The 22,814-nt window shown below is 42.2% G+C and overlaps 1 protein-coding gene across 1 annotated transcript in view; it reads right to left on the bottom strand.

Moving 5' to 3' along the window:
• Positions 1–22,331, bottom strand: part of Jarid2 (Jumonji, AT rich interactive domain 2) — a 137,029-nt gene extending 114,698 nt beyond the window's left edge. Inside the window, exons 1-4 of the mRNA XM_080274824.1 lie at positions 22,255–22,331; positions 8,425–8,654; positions 7,843–8,006; positions 3,672–3,879 (exon numbers count right to left, since the gene is read on the bottom strand). Coding sequence (XP_080130950.1) covers positions 3,672–3,879; positions 7,843–8,006; positions 8,425–8,654; positions 22,255–22,331 — 679 coding nt within the window. The remainder of the gene's footprint in view (positions 1–3,671; positions 3,880–7,842; positions 8,007–8,424; positions 8,655–22,254) is intronic.
• Positions 22,332–22,814: the final 483 nt, after the last annotated feature.

Below are 22,814 nucleotides of genomic sequence, written 5' to 3'. Positions count from 1 at the left end.
TTATACAAAATACTGAAAGTCATGGTAAACAGAAGATACAGAAAAAAAGTCACCACTACATTACTGGGTACTGAGGAAATCTCAGGAAACTGGATCTGGAAAGGATTATACAACAGGTCCATGGAAATCAATAATGAAAAGAGTAGTATCAATCAGCAATATTACACAAAAGAGGGGGGGGGGGGACTATTAAACTGAAAAATAAATACAGTCCTCCCTTAACATCCACGGGGGTTAGGTAACAGAGAGACCCGCAAATGATAAAAATCCGCGGATATCCGCTGCCCCCCCTTAAAAACACCTCTGAACCCCCCATTTCCTTATATAACTAAAGAAAAACCCTATGTGCATGTTTACAACCACTTTACTTAATACAAGAATAAACAAGAACACTAAACAACTACTTTATTTAATACAAGAACACTAAAAATTAAACATAATGAATAGTGTACTCCTGCATGGCCTCTTCTGACTACTGTGCTCATCCCGGCTCCCTCCAAAAGGAAGAGTGCTACAGTATATTTCATTCACTGGATAATGCCACTACTGTACTAAAACAGCCACAAACTGTGCCTGGGATAATGTTACAGTGTCTGCAGAGTTCAATATTTTTTTTCTTCTGTAGCCATCCGCGGATATTCAAAACCGTGTATGTTAAAACCACGTATGTTAAGGGATGATTGTAATGGGCTACATTAGATACAATTATGGAAAATCCACATCGAACATCTGTGCATATGTCGACAAGCTATGAACTGCTTCCCATAAATACTGCTTCCTTTAATTCCGATGATGTATGCCAAAAGAAGCAACCACCACATGAAGCTGAAAACTGAGATAACTGAAACAGAAAACGGATAAAATCTGGTTGGTTGGGTACATCCTACCACCTATCTTGTAATTACATCCTTCTCAAACTGTCTGAGGGATGTGCTGGTCAGAGTAACTTCCTTGTACAGAATGAAGGCATTCAGTACACAGATGTCCAGTACATGTAAGAATGCCACTTACAGCACCTCCTCAGACAGTCAATGGTGCCAATCTGCATATCAGATTTATCGACGAGTCGCATGTTCACATTATAGTCGATGACTGCATCAGGCTCGAAGACTGGCTGCCTCGTTCTCCTATCGACCTTGCTGTCAATCAACTTACCTTCATGACCGTGGAGAGGACATTTACCTTTCTCTTATCATGCCAGTGAATTAGGGAGTTTACCTGACTTCAGGGTCCGGCTCTCCTCCTTCATGGTGCCCTTGGGAAAAGGTGGCCAATGTTTCCACTTTGCATGGACAGTACCACATGATCCAATCTCGTGTTCTTGCAGGTACTTTGCAAGACTTGGTGCCATGTAATAAATATCAGTGTACAGGATATGGTTGCCACTGAAGTACCTGTCCATCAGCTTCTTCACAAATGAGCCAGAGAAGCCATGGGAATCGTCCTTCGACAACACCGTATCACTCACTGTATACACAATAAAATCTAACACGTACCCAGTCTTGCAATCACACAAAACAAAAAACTATTCCAAAACAATGTCTTTTTGAGGGAATGTACTGAATGAAGGCAAAACGTCCCCTGAACAGAACAAGCAACTCGTCAATAACAACCTTCTGGAATGGCCTGAAATAGGATTGAAATTCTTCCTTCATCATTTCCAGAATCAAGCAAATCTTCCACAGCCTATCATTCGGATGTGGGGCCCATATTGGTGGAGAAATGCAGGTACCTGAGGACATCAAGATACCGGTCACATGGCATATACTTACCGAATACGTGGGTAGCTGCAATATCATCCACGAGCCAATAATCATGTATATTGTGCTTTCTTACATGAGGCATCAACACAGTCAATGCTAGCCAAACATACATCACGCTAACATTTGTCACTGTCCATTCTTTCATCTTTGCACTCTCTCATAGGTGCGAGGTTTCACCCCAATTACAGCAGAATTCCCTGAATGCATTCACTTCTTTCAGAATGAAATCCATCACTGCTGTTGCAAAACAGGCAAGGAAGAATTCCATTTCAGAAGAAGACTGGTTACAGGGGAATTCTGGATGCACACCTGCATTTGTGTCATCAAACATAAGTACCTCGGGCTGAAACCCCGTCCGTCCCTTCCTCCCATGCAAAAGTCTCGAATCTACCCACCCACGGTTCCTGCCTTCTCTGCCGTGCATGTGGCCTGCCCTGTGCCCTGCCATGGCCCCTAGCATGGCAGCGTGGTGGCGAGTCCACCGACTCACCACTAGATGAGGCAGGTGATGGTGATGATGCTGGTGACGGTGATCGTGGTGGTGATGGCGATAGTGATTGATGTGGACAGGTATGTGCCTGCCAGCGTGCACCTGCACCAACATAGCCAAACGTACTTGGTTATGGTGATGAGGCACATGGTGAGGTAGGACGGAGTGCCAAGGCAAGTGGTGAGGCAGGTGGGCATGGCGAGCCACGTGGTGAGGCACATGGTGAGGAAGGCTGATATGGCGAGGCATGTAGTGAGGCGGGCCGGCGTGGCGAGGCACATGGTGAGGCAGGCCGGCGTGGAGAGACACGTTGTGAGGCTGGCTGGCGTGGCGAGCCATGTGGTGATGGTGGTACAGATGCAGGCCGTGTGGGAGAGGCTGGTGTTGATGAAGGATGGGTGGAAATTTCCACAGCAGGCCGCTCTAGTGCGCGGCTCAGCCTGCGGTGTTTCCTCCTCCCGCCATCCTCCACCTCCTCCCTTTCTTCACTCCCTACCTCCCCTTCCACCTTCTCCACTGTGCAAATATCCCCCTCCACAGCATCATCAACAACATCCAACCCTTCTTCATCATCAGAAAAGGCTGATGATCATGCAGGGGAATGATAACATCGCACAGTAGAGAACCCACGGTCACTCTCCTCCTCTCACGTGTACATTTCCACACTCAGCATGGTGATGTCACTTTCCTCAGAGGAGCAGTCACTTTCCCCACTCACTATTGGTGATACTGGCAGATCCAAGTCCCTCCCTATCGCACTAAGACCTTTCCTTCTAGGGCCTTTAGACTTCATTGGTGTTGAAGTCGGCAGTCGCAGGCGCTCACCAAAGGGTCTGGACACAGGAAAAGCTTTTGTGTAGGGCTATCCATGATGGAGGTACGTAGGCAACTGCAGAGTGACTGGGACGCGTGCCGGAGGGTTGCCAGTGGCTGCATGTGGTGGAAATAACCATCTGAATATTCAAACAAGGGCACGAATTACTAGATGATGTATATAAGACCCCCGGACGGCCCCGGGAAGACATGCACACACGACATCCGCACGAGATGGGTCAAATAATTGCTGACATGTGAGCCTACAGTAATTTATTTGTTCCAAGGTGGCCTCAAACTTGGTAACCATCAGGTGTGTTTGTGTCAGTGACGGAACAACTGAGTGGTGCTGATTTCAAGCAGTAAGTGAGGTGGAGTGAAGTGATTAACTATAGTACCAGTTTAGGTGAGTTGGAACTTGTTTTTAGACTTTGTTGGGTGGTTGACCCTTGGCTTAAAAAAAAAAAAAAAAAAAAAAAAAAAAAAAAAAAAGTTATCTCCACTGAACCTGTTATAATCAACTTGATATACATGTACAACTGAATCATTGCATGACTGGTTTTAAAAACGAATCCCAATTGTATAACAACGTTGGACTGTATTACCTTGTATACACAGTGACTTTGCTTTGGTCTGGAGTAGTAAAGCCTTGTTGACCATGAGCCTCTTGGAAAGCTTCCTTGCAGCTGGATGGAGGCTGGTGGTTGGAGCTGTGATGGCCATAGGGGGGTGAGGGCTGTTGCGGGTCACTCGGAATGCAGGAGTTTCATCTACTTCTTCCGTGCTTTGGTCAAGGTTCTTTTTTACAGACTCCTGGAAATAGAAAATCAAGAAATACACTGTACAGTATTGTGAAGTGAGAATTTTCAATATAAAATGTCAACTCTAAGCAACCAGGTGCCTGAAAGAAGCTTAAAAAAATAAGTACTGGTATAACTTAAAACCATATGACCATTCAACATGCAACTACAGCATTTGAATTTCCTGCTCTTCTACAGGTGCATCAAAAATAAACAAATAAATAATAAATCAGCACCAACCATTCACAACATTACTTTCTCAACCATCAGTTTACCTCCAGATCTCATCATTCATAGATACTGTATTCACACAACAGAACCAATCTACACAGATACCACTCACTATAACAAGTAGCAAATCATCATTTGCATACGTAAAATATGAAATACTCTATGCCTTAACATTCATCAACTTCACTTCCATTATGGACAGTAGTAGGTCATGGTGACCATCCACTCACTTGATGTAGTGCTGCCTACTTCTTCCTCACCTTTATCATCCCATCTCTTTGTCTGCTCTCCTCTCTTCCTACTTCTCCCTTCCTTTCCTGTCTATTTATTACTCTCCTTTTCACTTCAGGTGGCTCTATACTGAGTGGCAAGCTTAATGGTTTCCTGTAACGTTTTCGCTTTTGAAGGTCCAACATGCTTGCAGGTGTTGGCCTTGGTCACCTAATGGTGGCTCTCCATGCTGCTCGATCTCTGGCAGCCTCCTTCTTCAGTCCCTTAACCCAAAGGTCACACTTAATGATCTCGTCCCAGGTCTTTTTTGGTCTATCCTCACAACCCCAGCCCTAATGTTAATGTTTCTCACTTTCTGCACCCAATTATCATCCTCCATCCTCTCCACATGCCCAAATCACCTCAATCTACCTCTCCTCATCACAGCAACAATACACTCCAGTCTCACCCTACCTCTCAACTCTTCCATTGTAAACCTAGCCCCCCCAGGCCTCGTACTCAAGGATGCACTGCACATCCATCTAATCACTGTCATTTCAGTATGTTTGAGCCTGTGAATATCCTCTTCCTTTATTGCCCAGGTCTCACCACCATACAGCATTACACTCCTAACACATGCTGCATACAAAGATCCCTTAGCACGTAGGGAGACCCCTCTCAATGTAAGGAGAGGCAACAGCTCCCTGACTTCTTCCAACCACTCCTCACTCTAGCCCCACCTCCAGCACATACCATGTCTCCCAAATAACAAAACTCTTCCACACACTCAAAAGACTCACCAGCAAGTTCAAATCCTTTCCATCCATCCCTCCATCATCCAATCCTCTGTTGCCCCAGGAGAAGTGTAGGAGCCCAGGGCTGGGCAAGTGGATCCTGACATTTAAGATGAGAGTGACCAGCCTCACTCATCCCTCAGTGGCATAATATGAGCAATACACCCCAACCACCCCTTGGATATAAACCTTCACCAGCTCAATCCAATTGGAGCGCCATCCACCAGGTGCCATAATTTGGTTATATGGTTACCACCCAGTGTAGTAAATGGTTTCCAGGTGTACAGGACACCATTTGGCTTGTCACTCAGTGTAGAGTCACCCATAGGCAGAAGGAAGAGGAAAGAATGAAGGAAAAGAAGGCAGAAGAGGGAGTCCAAAGTCACCCATAGGCAGAAGGATGAGGAAAGAATGAAGTACAGAAAGACAGAAGAGGAAGGAAGAGAGGAAAGGGCAAACACCTAAGAGCAGCACTACATAGAGTGAGTGGATGGTGAGTGCCCCCACCTACCACCTTCAATCCTTTCACACCTGACAATTTCCACCTGCTCTCCCCAACACACCGCACACATAAAATTAGCATTATCTCACAGTCTACCTCTAATACCATTACCTCTCTCTTGCGCCCACTTATCAATAACACACACAACTATTTACAATGCTGAGAGGTAACCACATAACCAGATAACAGGGTGATCTGAACCCTATTATTGTGCTCCTGCTAAATAGATGATAAGGTACAAATGTGACGTCCATCCATGAACCAAACATCCATACTTTTCCTGTGTCTCAGTGCTATCAACCTAAAGGAAACATCATTTTTTCACTGCTAAGAATGACACTGCAGGGTTAGTTGCCTGCTTGCTGTTGATGGGTCTGCTCAACCAGACCAAGGCTGATCAAGAGTAACAACTTCCTGCACTGAGCTAGTGTTTTAGTCTCAAACCCCCTGGGGGTATGACACACTCTTGTTTCAATCCAACACTGGTACTGAACTACTCAGTTGGAAATCCAGCAACTTTTGTAAATGTTCCACTAAAATTATAAGCATTCTTTGTAGCATTCAGTAGTTTGCCATCCACAATATACATACAGTGCTGTACATACGTATCATCATCATTATCCCAACCTCTCTTGCCCATCTATGAACTGGGATTAGGCAGGGTCAAGACAAGAAGAAGTGTGAAAATACGATACAAGGAGAACTAAAGAACAGCATGCCCACTGAAATGGGCAAACACACATTCACTCACCGTTCAAGCCCTAGGAATCCTGACAGCACCTCACAAGCATCAGCATCCATACTTTTTTTTTTTTCTAATGCACTTCACATAACCTATGTCTCAGGGAAAAAAAAAAAAAAAAAAAAAAAAATTGTTTCCCCTCCTTACAATACATACTGTTCAGTTCAATCAGGCAACTTAATCTTATCTCTGTTCCCTAGTCTCATCAACCTACATACCTCCCCATCTTAACACTCTTACCACACCTATCCACCATCTTGGTCCACTGTATCTCCTCCCACCATCACACTCACTCACATACAGTAGGATCTCGCCAGTAACGACTTTGACATCATCAGTAAGTTAGAACAGATACACAGTTTTTATAATAATGTTTGGATTCACTTGAATAACGGTTATTTTGTGAATGCCAAGTTGTTATACTACAAATATGTTCATAACAAGACGAGGAATGAAACAGACAAACAAGAAGAGATGAAGGAAATGTCAAAAATGTGAGCAGTAGTGTGGAGATGGGGGATCCTCCCCTCCCCAGACTTGCCTGCCGCCATCCCCTCCACCTCCACTGCCCCATCTGACTCACCAGATGCCTCCCCCTCCACCTCCACAGCCCCATTTGACTCACCTGCTCCACCTGGCATACCTGCAACCCGTCATAATGACTGTTGCCGCATTCTGGAAGAAATATAACACTCAACAGGCAGTAAATTTCTTCTTCAAAGCTTGGAATAATACAACATCGGCAATCGTTAAACATGCCCGGTCGGCACTCCTGCCACTACTCGTCTCCTGAGACGGACAGGGAGCGGCCATCAGAACTAATGACTAAAGATCAGACTTGCAAATCAGATTTCATGAAAATACCAGAAATGGTATCACAACCAAGTGAATGCCCACCATCAGTCACTCATCACTTGTTTTCTTCCACAACACCGGCCACCCAAGGAAGAACAACAGACAGGGGTTGAGTAGATGAAGACACTACTGACACTGGGGACTTTCCTGAAGATTTTGACTTTGTGGGGTTTAATGAAGTGTCGACGGAAGTGGATGATCCTGGCGCGAGAGGCAGGAGTGGGGATGAAGCCAGCGAAGGGTCGGGGGTACACCGCAGTAGCCCCCATTCATAAGCCTCGGAACAATCATCACACCAAACACCTCAATAACTCCTTTAAGGTGAGTTTTACAATACTCATAACAATTTAATAACTAATCTTATTATTGCAGCTAAAAAACAGTAGTGATAGGAAGGGTTCAAATGGAAAAAAAGGGTAAAAGTCATGTGGTAGCAGCACCAATAAACCCTTTCTAAATGTATTTTAATGTCAAGCAAATAACATTTTCTCTAATAACTGCGTTTTCTGGCAATAATTAGACATTATTGGTGAGATCCTACTGTATAGCCTTTTCATCATCCCATTTACATCCTTTCTCTCCATAAGACCATATCATCAAGCACATACTCGGCATATAAATATGTTAGACGATGGAACTCACTTTGGATGGCTCCCGTTTCTCAGCTGAGATACTATCCTGCTTCTTCTTTGAGGTAGGCTTTGTTTTATCATCCCGTGCTGGACTCTGGCTCCGGCTATCACTTGCCACCTCCACCACCTGTGGGGTGTTGAAGTGTTCCAAGCCTGGCGGGAGCAATGGAGTCCCTGTAGGGTAATGCAGTCAGTAGTACACAGTATCACAATGAATGTCATATCAATGTCCTGTTTATTACATGGGGCAAAGAGATATACAACATGGTTTTTAATCTCAAGGGAATGGAAATTCCACTTCAGAACTCCCTGTTCTTGAAGTGTCCAAGCTAAAAAGTTGCATACATTACAAGGGGTGGGAAGTGGTGTCACATCCCTTTGTCACAGACAGTTACACAATAGGGTGCTGTCCACTACTGTAAAAGCTGTTTTTGTTACAACTGTTATCATACTACAATCATCATCATCATCATCGTCACGATTATAATTCTCACCTAAAAGATAGGGTAGGGCTGGGGGCCATAAACAGAGAAAATCTCTCTCTCTCTCTCTCTCTTACTTGTGCATACATACACACGCACAAACTGCTCACCTCTATAACACAGGAAAGTGAGGAAATCCTCTACAGTGGGTCTGACAGGGACCTCCACCAGGTCTAAAGGAGGGGGTGGTGGCGGGTGGGAGACCTGGCTAGATGATCTGGTGCGAGTCTCAGTGGAACCACTCCGTTCACGCAGTTCTCGAGTCTCCTTGACCGGAGTAGGAGCAGGGCTGTTGGGCTGTGACCCCTGGGCAAACTTACGCTGAGCATGGACACGGGCTCTGAGATCCGAATGAATGATAAGTGCTTTGAGCCATGCTAAAGGAATGATAAACCTGTACAGTCTATATCCACATAAATGCAAACCAAGATGCATGATACTGTGGAGCAATTTGGGGGTTATGGAAAATGTTGCTTTTTACACAAATTTAAATAAAGTTCAAATTTATATTTACCAATAAAGAGAGGTTAAAACAACAAACCCATTTATGAATTCTACAGACCTTCATATAGTCAATCTATGCCACCACTGCTATACAAAAGTTTTCTGTGAACCCGCACACCCATTTTTCCCTACTGGGTGATTATGAGAGACACCTGAGAAAAAGAGATATATCTCTAACTTTTCTCTTAAGACTGAATACCTCATCACAGAAGAAAACAGACTAAGACATGTAACACACCTAATCCCAACTGAAACAGAAACTCCAAATGCGTTAAACACTGCAAATATTAAATGAATCCAAGGCTGCAAACAAGACAACCAAAAAAATTTTGTAACCAACCTAGACTTGGAGTTTTCAAATTGTAAAGAGAACTCTGATGGGTTGCTCATGACTTTAAAATTTTCTTTTTTCTTTTAATGCAAGGAAGAAGGAACCAAGACCAGAAGCCTGCAAGATTGTTAAAAAAGAAAAAAAAAAAATCCATTCACTCTGAGATGCCTGGACACACTGCGTATGAAAGACTGGAGGTCATAGGCAGTAATAAATAAAGACAAAGGAAGACAGTTCCAGAGTTCACCTTACTGAATGATGCTGTTCAGTACAGACCTGTCATCAAGGGCGAGGCTTGGGACTTAGGGGAAGGGTCTGTAAATCCACAGTGATGGCAATGAAACAGAATACCATGCTATTGCTAGTTTTAGTATTCCCACATCATAGGAAGGGTCTCATGTGGTAATTGCTGCCGAGGCTATGTAATCTCTGTGAAGAGATGTAAGTTCACCCTTCTTCCTCACATATAGATTCACCTATGTTATTTTTTCCTAAGAGTAAATATATACATATTCTACCTATCTACCTATAAGCTGGAAAAGCAGGCACATTACATGTGCATACATATGTAGAAAATTTTCAAATGCTCTAAAGGTAAAGGTAAAGGAGGGAGCATACACCATGAGGTGCTTAGTAGTGGTGCTCATCTCCGTAACATAGGCCTCTGAGCCTGTGGCGGGTTATTCACCCAATAACCTGAGGATACAAGGCCACTGCAGCATCCAGGTCACCACAGTTACCTCCCCTAGGCATCACCCTAGGCACTCATTTTACCTATCAACCCACAAAGGGTGGATGGACACCTGAGTCAAGTGACAGCAGCTGCCCACACCAGGATTTGAACTCTGGTGCTAATGGGCTGGCAGCTTCACAGTCAGCTATGCTACCCACTCAGCCACCGCAGGGTATAATGCTCTAGCCTGGAATCAAACCTGGGACTCATAAACAGGAGTCAGACACTGATATCGCTACACCATGGCATGATAATAGTCAAGCCACTCAATTTCTGTGAGGAACCAGGTAAATCCATTATAGCAGGATATGTTTCAACCCAAACCCAAATGACACATTTCAGAGTTAGCTATCTGATTTTTGTTTATTACCACACTACTCGGCAAGTGACACAGCAGCTTTAATCAATCCCAGCCAGTACAAGCATCTTCCTATATGTTAGTGAAAAACATATTACTTAAGCATACATATGTGGAAGTTGTTAATGCTCTTGCTGGGAGTCGAAGTAGGGACTATCTCATTCGCATATGCATGCACACACACACACACACACACACACACACACACACACACACACACACACTGGGTCAAAGAAGAGACATGGTTCCGAGGTGAGGACACACCAGCAAGACTAGATTTACTATTTACCAAAGAACCTGATATAACAGAATCCTTAAAATATCAGTGTCCTATTGGAAAAAGTGATAACGTGGTCACTGAGTTCCAGATGCTAACAGGGAACGTGGAGCCAGGACACAAGCTTTATAGGCAGGGAAGATACAACTTTGGGAAAGCAAACTTTACAGGATTGAGAAAATTTTTGTAAATTGCAGATTGAAGAAAATTAAGAGAAACAAGGAAGATACAGAGGAAGTGGGATACTTTTCTAGGCCTCTATAATTCGGGAGTGGAAAACTTTGTGCAAAGAGTAAAGTGGAAAAAAACATGAAAAAGTAGTGGTTTAATAGAAGGTGTATGATAGCAAAAAAAAAGAGAGAGAGACACAGTGTGGAACAATTGGAGAAAGAGAGGTAACAACAGAATGATGGAAGAATATAAAAGAACTAGAAATGAATACACAAGAATATGCAGAGAAGAAGAAAGGAATTTTGAAAAAGGTATAAAAGACAAATGTAAGGATAAACCCAAACTGTTTTATAGATTTGTTAATGGCAAACTGAAACAAAAGGAAGGAATCACCAAACTGAAAGTAGAAGGAGAGGTCTATAAAGATGCGGCAATGCAAGCAGAAATAATGAACAAATATTTCCAATCAGTTTTCACTCATGAAAAGGAGTTTGTGGAAGGGGAGGGAGTGACTAGAAATGCAGTAATAAAAGATATAAAAGTGGAAGTACAGGAAGTGTATAAAATACTGGAAACTCAAGATGTAAGGAATGCCCCAGGACCAGATGGAATCTCTAATCGGGTACTGAAGGAATGCAGAGAACAACTTGCGGATAAGATTCACCGTTTAATTGTGTGTTCTCTGGAAGAGAAGGTGCCTCAAGAATGGAAGAGGGCAAATGTGGTACCAATTTATAAGGGAGGAAACGAGGAAGAACCCCCGAATTATAGACCAGTGTCCCTAACCATCATGGTCGCAAAATTGTGTGAAAGAATTCTGAAAGATAGATGGATAAAATATCTGGAAGAGATGAATATTTTGGCTGAATGTCAGTTTGGATTTAGAAGTGGAAGGTCATGTGTTTCCAACTTATTGAGTTTTTACTCAAGAGCGATTGACGTGCTACAGGAAAGAGATGGTTGGGTGGATTGTGTGTATTTAGATTTGGAGAAGGCCTTCGACAAGGTACCCCATAAGAGACTAATGTGGAAACTAAAGCATATAGGAGGACTGAAGGGGAACCTCCTGGAATGGATGAGAGACTTTTTGAGAGACAGACAAATGAGGACAGTAATAAAGGATAGGATGGATGGATGGAGGGAAGTAACAAGTGGAGTCCCACAGGGCTCGGTGTTGGCACCAGTAATGTTCCATGAACGGAGGACGCCAGTAATCTGGTGTATGGGTTATTTTTTTTCTCCATTTGTTTTTCCTTCCTCCGTTCTGTTATTTAAAAAAAAAAAAAAAAAAAAAAAAAATGATATTGTAGATGGAGTGAACAGTTATGCAAGTCTGTTTGCTGATGATGCAAAGATCTTGAGGAAGGTAGAGGTTGAGAAGGATTGTAAAATGCTGCAGGAGGATCTGGATAGGATACACGAATGGAGCCAGATGTGGGAAATGAAATTCAATGCAATGGAAAATATTGGAAATGGGTAAAAGTACTAAGAGGCCATCACTGAATTATTTGATGGGTAATGAACCAATCACAAAAGCGAGAGAAGAGAAAAATTTGGGAGTACTGGTCCAGGACAGTTTATCACCTGAAAAACATATTAACAAGACAATTAGAGAGACGTATAAACTCCTGACTAATATAAGAGTAGCTTTTCATTATATGGATGAGGAGATGATGAAAACATTGATAGTGGCCATGATTCGCCCCAGGTTAGAGTATGCAGCAGTAGTGTGGTCCCCACACAATAAGAAAGATATAAACAAGATTGAGAGAATACAAAGAACAGAAACCAAAATGATCCTCAGTCTGGCATATCTGTTGTACAGAGAGAGGCTGGAAAAGATGGATTTGCCTTCCTTAGAAGAAAGGAGAAAGAAAGGTGACATGTTTGCAGTGTTCAGGACCATGGTGGGAGTGGATGAAATTGACAAAGAAGATCTGTTTTTATGGGATAAGAGAGTAACATGAGGACACGGAATGAAGCTGAAGAAGCCAAGCTGCTTGAAGGATATCAAAAAATATAGTTTTCCTTATAGATGTATAGACCTGTGGAATAGCCTGGACAAAGAGACTGTCCAGTCTAAAAACTGAAACGGTTTAAAGCTAAATTTGACTTATTAAGCAACGTTGGGTCTGGTTAGTACTTGGATGGGTGACCGCCTGGGAACACCAGATGCTGTTGGCATCCCTACGTGTCAAGTGGGGTTGGTAGAGGATTAGTGCCCCTCCCTGTAAAACAATTAACTCTAAGCCCTTGGCCACCCCGTCTGGGATACATGGCGTCTGGCAATGAATGAAAAAAAAAATGAGAAATGGAGACGGGACCCCACGAGCGTAGCTCATTTCCTGTATATCACAATTAGGTAAATACAATTAGGTAAATACACACACACACACACACACACACACACACACACACACACACACACACATTCCCTTTTCATATCCTTTGACTAATGCAAAGAAACCTTGGGTTAATCATGCATCTTCTAATGCTGTCCACAACAAGGAAAAGGCCTACAAAAGGTACAGGACCCAATCCTCCCCTGAATCTCATCTTTGATGTGTTTCTCCCTGGAATCGTGCTAAGTCTGTACTTCACTCTGCTAAAAATAATTTTGTCCATACCAAACGCTCTGAGCTTGCCAACTCGAATTCTTCCCACTCATTCTGGCATCTTGCCAAAAACCTTTCTAACAATTTTACCTCATCACCCTTCCCTCCTCTTTTCCACTCTGATGGCTCTGTAGCTATTTCTTCAACTGATAAAGCACATCTCTTTGCTCTGACTTTCACCTCCAATTCCACCTTAGATGCTGTTCCTCCATCACTTCCCCCTCTGACTTCCTCATGGCCGACATTAAAATTCCTTCAAATCAAGTATTTTCTGCCATCACTGACCTCAATACTAACAAGGCATGAGGGCCTGATGGGGTTCCTCCTGTTGTTCTCAAGAACTGTGCTTCTGTGCTTACTCTCTGCCTAGGTAAACCCTTTCGTCTTTGGTCTATCAACTTGTACCTTTCCTTCTGGTCAGACGTTTGCTCTCATTCAGCCCATCCCAAAGAAAAGTGACCATTCCCAACCCTCTAACTATTGCCCAACTGCTTAAACATCCTGTATCTCAAAAGTTTTTGAATCTATTCTTAAAAAAAAAAAAAAAAAAAAAAAAAAATTAAAACATCTTTCCTATTACAACCTTCTTTCTGACTGTCAATATGGGTTCCGTTAGGCACGCTTCACTGGCAATCTTCTCACCTACCTTTCAGACTCCTGGTCATCCTCATTTCAGGACTTTGGCAAAAGCTTTACCACTGCACTTGACATCTCAAAGACTTTCGATTGAGTCTGAAATAAATCCTCAATTTCCAAACTGCCCTCGTACGGTTTCTACCCATTCTGTGCCTTCAACTATAACTTCCTTTCTGGTCGTTCTATAGATGTTGTTGTAGATGGCCATCATTCTTCTCCTAGATCTATCAATAGTGGTGTTCCTCAGGACTCTGTCCTATCACCAACTCTTTTCCTTTTAGTCATCAATGACCTTCTAAGCTGCACATCTAACCCTATCTACTCATACACTGATGATTCCACCCTTCACTTTTCTATTTGCTTCCTGCAGCATCCATCTCAGCAGTTACTTCAACAAACAAGGGATGAGGCAATGGCACAACTTTTGTCTGACAACTAGTAACTCTGATTGGGGTAAAAGTAATCTTGCTGTTTTTAAGGCATCAAAAACTCAGTTCTTACACCTATCAACCCATCAAAATCTTCCACAGGAGTACCCAGTAATGTTTAATAATATCCAGCTCAATCCTGAATCATCTTTAAACACACGTGGGGTTTCATTCTCTAGGGATTTATCTTGGAAAGATCATATTACATCCCTTGTAATATCTGCTTCCAAGCGATTAGGTGTGCTAAGCCAACTCCGTACCTTCTTTACCTCTGTACAATGGCTGACTTTATACATGGGTTTTATTCGTCCATGCAGAGTACAACTATCATGTGTGGGGAGGCTCCCCACACACAGCTCTTCTCAACAAGGTGGAGTCAAAGGCTATTCGTCTCATTAAGTCTCCTCCTCTTACTGGCTCCCTTCAACCTCTGTCTCTTCACCACACTGTTGAATCTTTATCTCTATTCTATCGCTACTTCAATGGTCACTGCTCCTCTGAACTATCTGCTTCCACTCCTCCACCACTACGACAGGGACATAGCACCCATGTTGCAAAAAATTCTCATCCTTTTTCTGTCTAACTCTCCAATGCAAGAGTTAACTATCACTCCCAGTCCTTCATTTATGCAACAGGTCAACTCTGGAACTGTCTCCCTCTGTCTGTAGTCTTACTTCCTATGATCTCCAGTCTTTCAAATGCACTATGTCCATGCATCTCAAAATGAATGGATCTTGAATCTGGCTGTCTGTTGTATTGTTTTTGTTTTTTCTTGGAAGGAATGGTTTGTGAGCTCCTGACCTTTGGTTCATTCTTCCTTGCATAAGACACACACACACACACACACACACACACACACACATACACACACACACACACACATTAAATGTCAGTTTATATTAAGAAGTGGAAGGTCATGTGTTTCCAACTTGTTAAGCTTTTACTCAAGAGCAATTGACGTGGTACAGGAGTGAGATGGTCGGGTGGATTGTTTGTACTTAGACTTAGAGTAGGCCTCCGACAAGGTACCTCATAAGAGACTAATGTGGAAACTAGAGTATATAGGAGGACTGAAGGGGAAACTCCTGGAAAGGATGAGAGACTTTTTGAGAGACAGATAAATGAGGACAGTAATAAAGGATAGGATGTCTGGATGGAGGGAAGTAACAAGTGGAGTCCCTCAAGGCTCGGTGTTGGCACCAGTAATGTTCCTGATTTACATAAATGATATGGTAGATGGAGTGAACAGTCATGCAAGTCTGTCTGCTGATGATGTAATGATCTTGAGGAAGGTAGAGGTTGAGGAGGATTGTAAAATGCTGCAGGAGGATCTGGATAGGATACATGATTGGAGCCGGATGCGGGAAATGAAATTTAACGTAAAGAAATGTAAAATATTGGAAATGGGTAAAAGTACCAGGAGGCCATCACCGAATTATTTGTTGGGTATTGAATTAATCACAAAAATGAGATAAGAGAATGATCTGGGAGTGCTGGTCCAAGATAGTTTGTCACCTGAAAAACATACAGTATTAACAAGATAGTTAGACAGACGTATAAACTCCTGACTAATGTAAGACTAGCATTTCATTATATGGATGAGGAGATGATGAAAAAATTGATAATGGCCATGATCCGCCCCAGGTAAGAATATGCAGCAGTAGTGTGGTCTCCACACAAAAAGAAAGATATAAACAAGATTGAGAGAATACAAAGAACAGCAACCAAGATGGTCTCCAGTCTGGCAGATCTGTCACACAGAGAGAGGCTGGAAAAGCTGGATCTGCCTTCCTTAGAGGAATGGAGAAAGAGGAGAGACATGATTGCAGTGTTCAGGACCATGATAGGAGTAGATAAAATTGACTGAGATGATCTGTTTTTATGGGATAAGAGAGAACAAGAGGACACGGCATGAAACTGAAGAAGTCAAGCTGCTTGACGGATATCAAGTAATATAGCTTTCCTTATAGAAGTATTGACCTGTGGAATAGCCTGGACAAAGAGATCATCCAGTCTAAAAACTTAAACGAATTTAAAACTAAATTTGACTTACTGAGAAACAGCGACAGGAACCCATGAGGATAGCTCATTTCATGTATATCACAATTAGGTATATTAGGTAAATACATAAATATTTGGAACGACTAGACGAAGAGGTGGTGCAGGCGAAAAACATTCATGTGTGTAAAAGTAGACTAGATCAATGTGGATATGGAGAGGACAACACGAGCATTGCTCAATTCCTGTATACTACAAACAGGTAAACACACACACACACACACACACACACACACACCTTCGGAGATGAGGAGAAAGAAAAGAAATCAAAGCAGGCTGGGAAGAATGATGAAATGACAAAGCTGAGTGAATTATTTACTAAGATAAATGAAGAAGGAAGAAACTGGAATGAGAAACAGAGGATGTAAGAAGAGTAGGCCACTATAAAACAGAAGAACCTAACGTTACGCCCATTAACCCCTAAACCGCGGGGTTATTTTGGCGCTCCTTGCGTGTCCCGCAGGGGTATTCGCGCTCCGACAAACTTTGTAAAAATATTTGCCAAAATCAGTTATTAGTCCTAGAATATTATAATTAAATATGCATATGGCACATACCTTTAGCTTTCTCCTGGGATGTTTGTTGAGCCTCCGTCGAGTACCGTAGGACTTGTGGAGACTTCTGAAGTTGGGTAACGAAGTCTCCACTTTACACTTCCCGACACCCCGTAATATGATTACCACAGCCTGATATTATCACTAGAAACGCTATTCTATGATTTTCAAATAGTTTGGAATCCATACTCCAAAAAGAAAACACGGTGAAAGCAATGAAAATTACGAGCGCATACCAGCTTCCCACTTGCGCTCATTCACCGCTGGTATTCTGTCATTTATTATTCATAAAAACACTTGCACTTTGTATTTCTATGACTATATAACACTTATATATATCTGCAGTCTTTATCCATAAGTTTCCTTCAGTAATAGTAGTTTCTTGTCACTGTAGGCATTCAATTTCTCTTTCAGTAAAATACGTAGCATTCACTTTCTCGTCCTGTATACTAGCGTTGAGAGCGAATGTCACTTTCACTTTCACTTTCATAACTCATAGTATTCATACATGCTAGAGTGAAGCTTTCACTTTCATTACTCCTAGTATATATACTCGTATTCTTATATTACTACTCATTTACATTCTCTATTTTATTTACATTATTTACATTTCTATTTCATTTACACTGTTATGCACTGTCACTTGCAGTAACTTATAAAACTATTTTCCACTGTTCACTTATATTTACATTCATTCCTTTCACTTGCTGTTTACACATTATTTACACATTATTTACACTTCCACTTGCACTGTTTTAGTCACCAGAAAGATCGTAGTCACTGTCCATCATTTTCATTGACAAATTAGCCAGTTCACGTTCCACAGCAGTCACTTAACCCTTTACCCCTTTCCACACGAGGTTTAGTAGGGGTAGAGGTCACAGGGGCCTTTGCATGGGGCTAAAAAGCAGCAGAATTGGACAGGCGCGAATCCGACGTGGTTTCACCTTGAAAGGCGACTGTAAACTGAATGCTGTGGTGGCCTAGGGGCAGTGAAAGGCTGCCAATGTCAGCGTGGTGACAGCTGCTAATATAAGCGCTATGAAATGATTGGCAGGAAATCTAGCCAATACATAATAAATTAGGTAGTTCCAGGTGAATGTAAATATCACTTAGGCTTCTCCCTTCCTTTCTTATATATATTTTTATTACGAGAATAGATTATACGGCATATTTCAAGGAGAAATAAACAGCGAAAATTAGCGAACGAGTGCACGTGAGGTGTTATAAGGTGATAATTAGCCAGTTCCAGGTGTATGGCACTATCACTTACCTTATTTCTTTTTTGTATAAATTATTTGGTATAAGAATAGGGCATAGGGCTTATTTCAATGGATGAAATCAGTGGAAAATTCCGGGGAAGATTTACTTAGCGCAGCGCAGCTGGGCAGGCGAGAGGATAGGGTAATGGAGGGAAGGTAGGGAGGGGAGTCAAGAACAGGAAGAAATGGCTAAATTGTCAACAATGGATGGGAGTACAGATGAGATTAGGAGTGCTGACTAGTGTTGGACATTGGCAGTACTGAAAGATGATACAAGCCACCACTTGAAAGCCCGGGCGAATTCAAAATAACACAATCACAAAAGTGACGCCCTGCAGTATGATCCCTTGCTCCCAAGCATCACGAAAGTGACGCCCTGTGGTTAAGGGGTTAAGGTTAAATTTACGAACGAAAACATGGCAAAAGAAGAGTTGGGAGTAGCACATAGACTGAGTGATGATGAAAACCTGAAAAAAGTAATGGTAAGAAAAGATCTAAACTCCAATGAAAGAACTAAACTGAAAACATTGCTGGAAGAGGATAAACACAAAAATGAGGAAAGATTTAAGTGACAAAGAAAAGTGTTTTTTTGCAGAGTGATGGACATTAAACTCAGAAAGTGGTATATAAAGATGGACCAAAGAGAAAAGTACAAAATGATCTGGTATGCCTAAGTAATGTTAGAGCAAATAAGGAAGTGATTAAAAAGACTCCAGCCTGTATGCTAAAGGTAATGTATACAAATGTGGATGGACTGATAACAGAGAAACTAGAACTCAGTGACTGCATTAGGGAAAAGAAACCAGGAGTGGTATGTTTAGTTGAAACTAAATTAGAGGGAATTCGATGCAAATGTGCTTGCTTGGAAAGATTATAATGCGTGGAGGGAAGACAGAGAAATAAGGTTTGGAAGAGTGATGATTATGGCTGATAATAAGGTAAATGTGAAAAGGGTACATTTATAAAATACAAAAGTGGAAACAATGGGAGTCGAAATAGTGGATGAACATGGAGAAAAGTTAGACATAGTAGTGATGTACATGCCACCATGAACCAGAGCATGGAATAGGTATGAGAATTAACAGTTAATGAGTGAGTCTCCAGATATGCTCAATCCATCCATCCATCATCCAATCCTATGTTGCCCCATGAGGAGTGTAGGAGTCCAGGGATGGGCAAGTTGGTCCTGACATTTAAGATGACAGTGACCAGCCTCACTGAGTGGCATTACATGAGCAATAAACCCCAACCACCCCTTGCATAAAAACCTACACAAGCTCAATCCAACTGGAGTGCCTTAATTACCCACTAAACCACCAGGCACCATAATCTGGTTATACGGTTACCACTCAGCATAGTAAGCGAGTGATTTTTGGCACGTATACACGGGACACCTTCCTCTACAAGATGCCAGGCAGGGACAATGCCTTACCCAGCATGACCTCCTCCCTCCCCCCTGCATGACCTTTTCTCAGCAATTCACCTGTTATCAGTGACCTGGCCAGTAAAGCCATGTCATACCACGGTACGAAATTCAGGGCCAGAGTGATTCCCCAATCGATGACAATGTGGAGGACAAACATCAGAGGAAGAAACAGTCAGAAATGATGATCAGGTAATGTGGCAAAAAAAGGTCAGGAATGGTGATGAGTTAGTTAGTGAAACAATGCTTATAATGCCTATATTACCGTTTGAAAACCAATATACTCTCGTACTACATATAAATTCGTACCAAATAAATAAATAAATACCGTTTATGAGTGGTGTGGAATAGTTATCCTCCCACAGAACTCGTTTTCTTTGCAGCCAGCCTGATAGAAAACCCTGTAAGGTAAGGAGGTACTCCTACCTGGATCGAGTATTTTAAACCTCAGGTGAGCGATTTCTCTATGAATTTTCGATGTTTCTCACCAAAAGTGGATGTTTGAGCAAAAAAAAAAAAAAAAAAGAGGGGGGGGGTCCAAAACTGTCGGGACTGGGGCGTACCACTGCCCAGAAAACGTCGGGATGGGGCGGGTTAAACACACAATTTTAGTCTAAACTATCATCAAAATCAGTAAAAACAAATCAAAACCAATAGTTAAACCGGGGTTTAGCCATCATTAGGCGAGGTATGGTGGTATTTCTACCCCCAATGTTAAGCCGGGGTACTGCATCTAGGGATATCGTATATCGAGGTATTACTGTACCATCACTTTTGTTTTATCTGCGTTTACTTCTAAGCCCATGTGCCCCATACCATCTCTCCACTTCCTAAATCTTTCCTCTGCCTCCTTTTCATTCTCTGCAATCAACACCAAATTTTCAGCATATATCTCCCATGAAAGTCCATTCCTTAACCCCTACAGGCCGGGTATTTTCTGATGTTGCACGCTCCTCCCTACAGGGGATTTCCGTGATTTTGGAAAAAATACCCATAATTCAAACCCTAACATCTACCAAACTATAACAGCCAGAGAAATTGTTAAGGATACATAAGACACATCAACTCTTCCTCTTTCATATGAAAGTATCCCCATGTCTCCAGGTGGTCCTGTCGATGAGTAAGGATAAGTTCAAATTCAAAGGGTGCTGGGAAGACGCTTACGGCTATACACGTCAACTGGCGTTGCTCTGTGCACAAAATCGTGACAGCTATACACGTCAACCGGTGCACTGGGTTGTCACGTGAGAGCTTCAAGTACAATAATAAACAACAACAGGCTACAGACTGACCCCTGATGCACACCAACATTCAATGAAAACCCATCACTCAAATCTCCATTCACCCTTACCTGGGTGTAAGCATTCACATACATGGCCATAACCACCCTAACCAGCCACTCCTCAATCAGATGCTTTCTTATCATCCACTCATCACCTCTCTAAGGACTCTGTCAAAAGCCTTTTCCAGATCAACAAAAACAAAGTACAGCTCCTTTTTCTTTTCTATATATTTTTCCTGGAGCTGTTTAACTATGGCATCACTGGTCCCTTTGCCTGGCATAAACCCAAACTGCACCTCATCAATACTCTATTCATTCTTTCTCTAATCGTACCTTCTACAACTCTCTCCATTACCTTTACTATCTGGTCTAACAGCTTTATGCCTCTATAATTTCCTCTTTCCAGAGCATCACCCTTCTCCTTGTACACATTTACAATTACACTCTTCAGCCAATCACCTGGGACAACACACTCATATATAATTGTATCTATCAAGTCCGTAACCAACCCCACTCCTGTATCTCCTGAGGCTTTCAACATTTCAGCAGTCAACTCAGACACACTTGCTGCCTTCCTCACCTGCATCCTGCCTATTGCCCTGCTCATAGTAGCAGCGTCAATCAAAGGCCAAGGGCCAAACACTGGATCTGCTGGCTCCGAACCTTTCCTGTCCCAGTCAAACTCCTCATTCGACAACCGGGTGTAATGCCCTTTCCAGGTGTCTTTAATATCCCCACTGTTCACCATTACCTTTCCTTCATCATTCTTCACAAACTGCTCACCTATGACATCCCTATCCTTCCTTCTCATCTGATGTGCCACCTTAAATATCATATTCTTCCTTTCCACACTATTTAGGTTATCAAGTAAAACTCTCTGAGACTCACACTGTGCCCTGTAAACCTCTTTTCTAGCCCTACGCTTGGTGCCAAGTATTCCTCTTTGTTACCACCCTTTTTCCATTCCCAGAGATGCCTTCTTTTCTACTCAACTGCAGCTTCTACACCCTCATCCAATCACCAAGTTACTTTATGTCTTGCGGGGCCCCTTGTCCATCCACTCACTGAATCAATAACTCTCAAGAGTTATAAAAAAGTTATTACATGTTTCTCCTTAACTTACAGGTGTTTCAAGACATATCTCTCACTTCAACTGCCCTGGTGAGTGTGAAGGTCTTTGTTTTCCATCCCAATGTACAACAACAATGTTAAGAAAAAAAAAAAAAAAAATCAAGGAGCACTTCTACCGCAGTTAGTACTGTAATTTTGCATTGCAACTGAAAGTCTTCTTGAGTATCCCATACAAACCTTTTAGGAGATGCCTGGAAACTATCCAGTGTTGGAGCCACCACCCCTCCTTCTTTTCTGCGCTTGCGTGTGTCCATTATCAACAAACCGGGTGATCATACAACACCAAGAAAGCTGACACACATGGTTCTGCTCACTCAGAGCCTGAAATATAGGATAAAATTTAAACAATCACAATGAAATACAACAATTACTTCTGGACTTAAATGGCTACAGTACACAACTTCTCAAACATGCATATTTCATACAGAACAAAGGTTATACAATGGGAGATACTGTATATCTTGTCACAAAAGAATATCCCCAGAGTCCATCACTGTCCAAAAGAATGAAACTGACCCCACGGTTAACAGCAAACTTACACTTCTCTGCATCTTTTTAAGCACGTTCAATTGATAATCAGACTGAAATTCATACAGCAGAACCTGTAATACATTACTCTTATATCAGAGTAGCTTTCCCTAAACTTTTTAGCCAATCTAATATATACTGTTATCTAGATACTGTATATAAAAGGCCAAAACAAGGATAATCGAATGGAGATTCAAGCTCATTTCTTC

The sequence above is a fragment of the Coenobita brevimanus genome, chromosome 59, assembly GCF_032717465.1.
Source record: "Coenobita brevimanus isolate Jiangsu-jjx chromosome 59, ASM3271746v2, whole genome shotgun sequence".
Taxonomy (NCBI): domain Eukaryota; kingdom Metazoa; phylum Arthropoda; class Malacostraca; order Decapoda; family Coenobitidae; genus Coenobita; species Coenobita brevimanus.
This window is presented reverse-complemented; position numbering and strand designations above follow the sequence as displayed.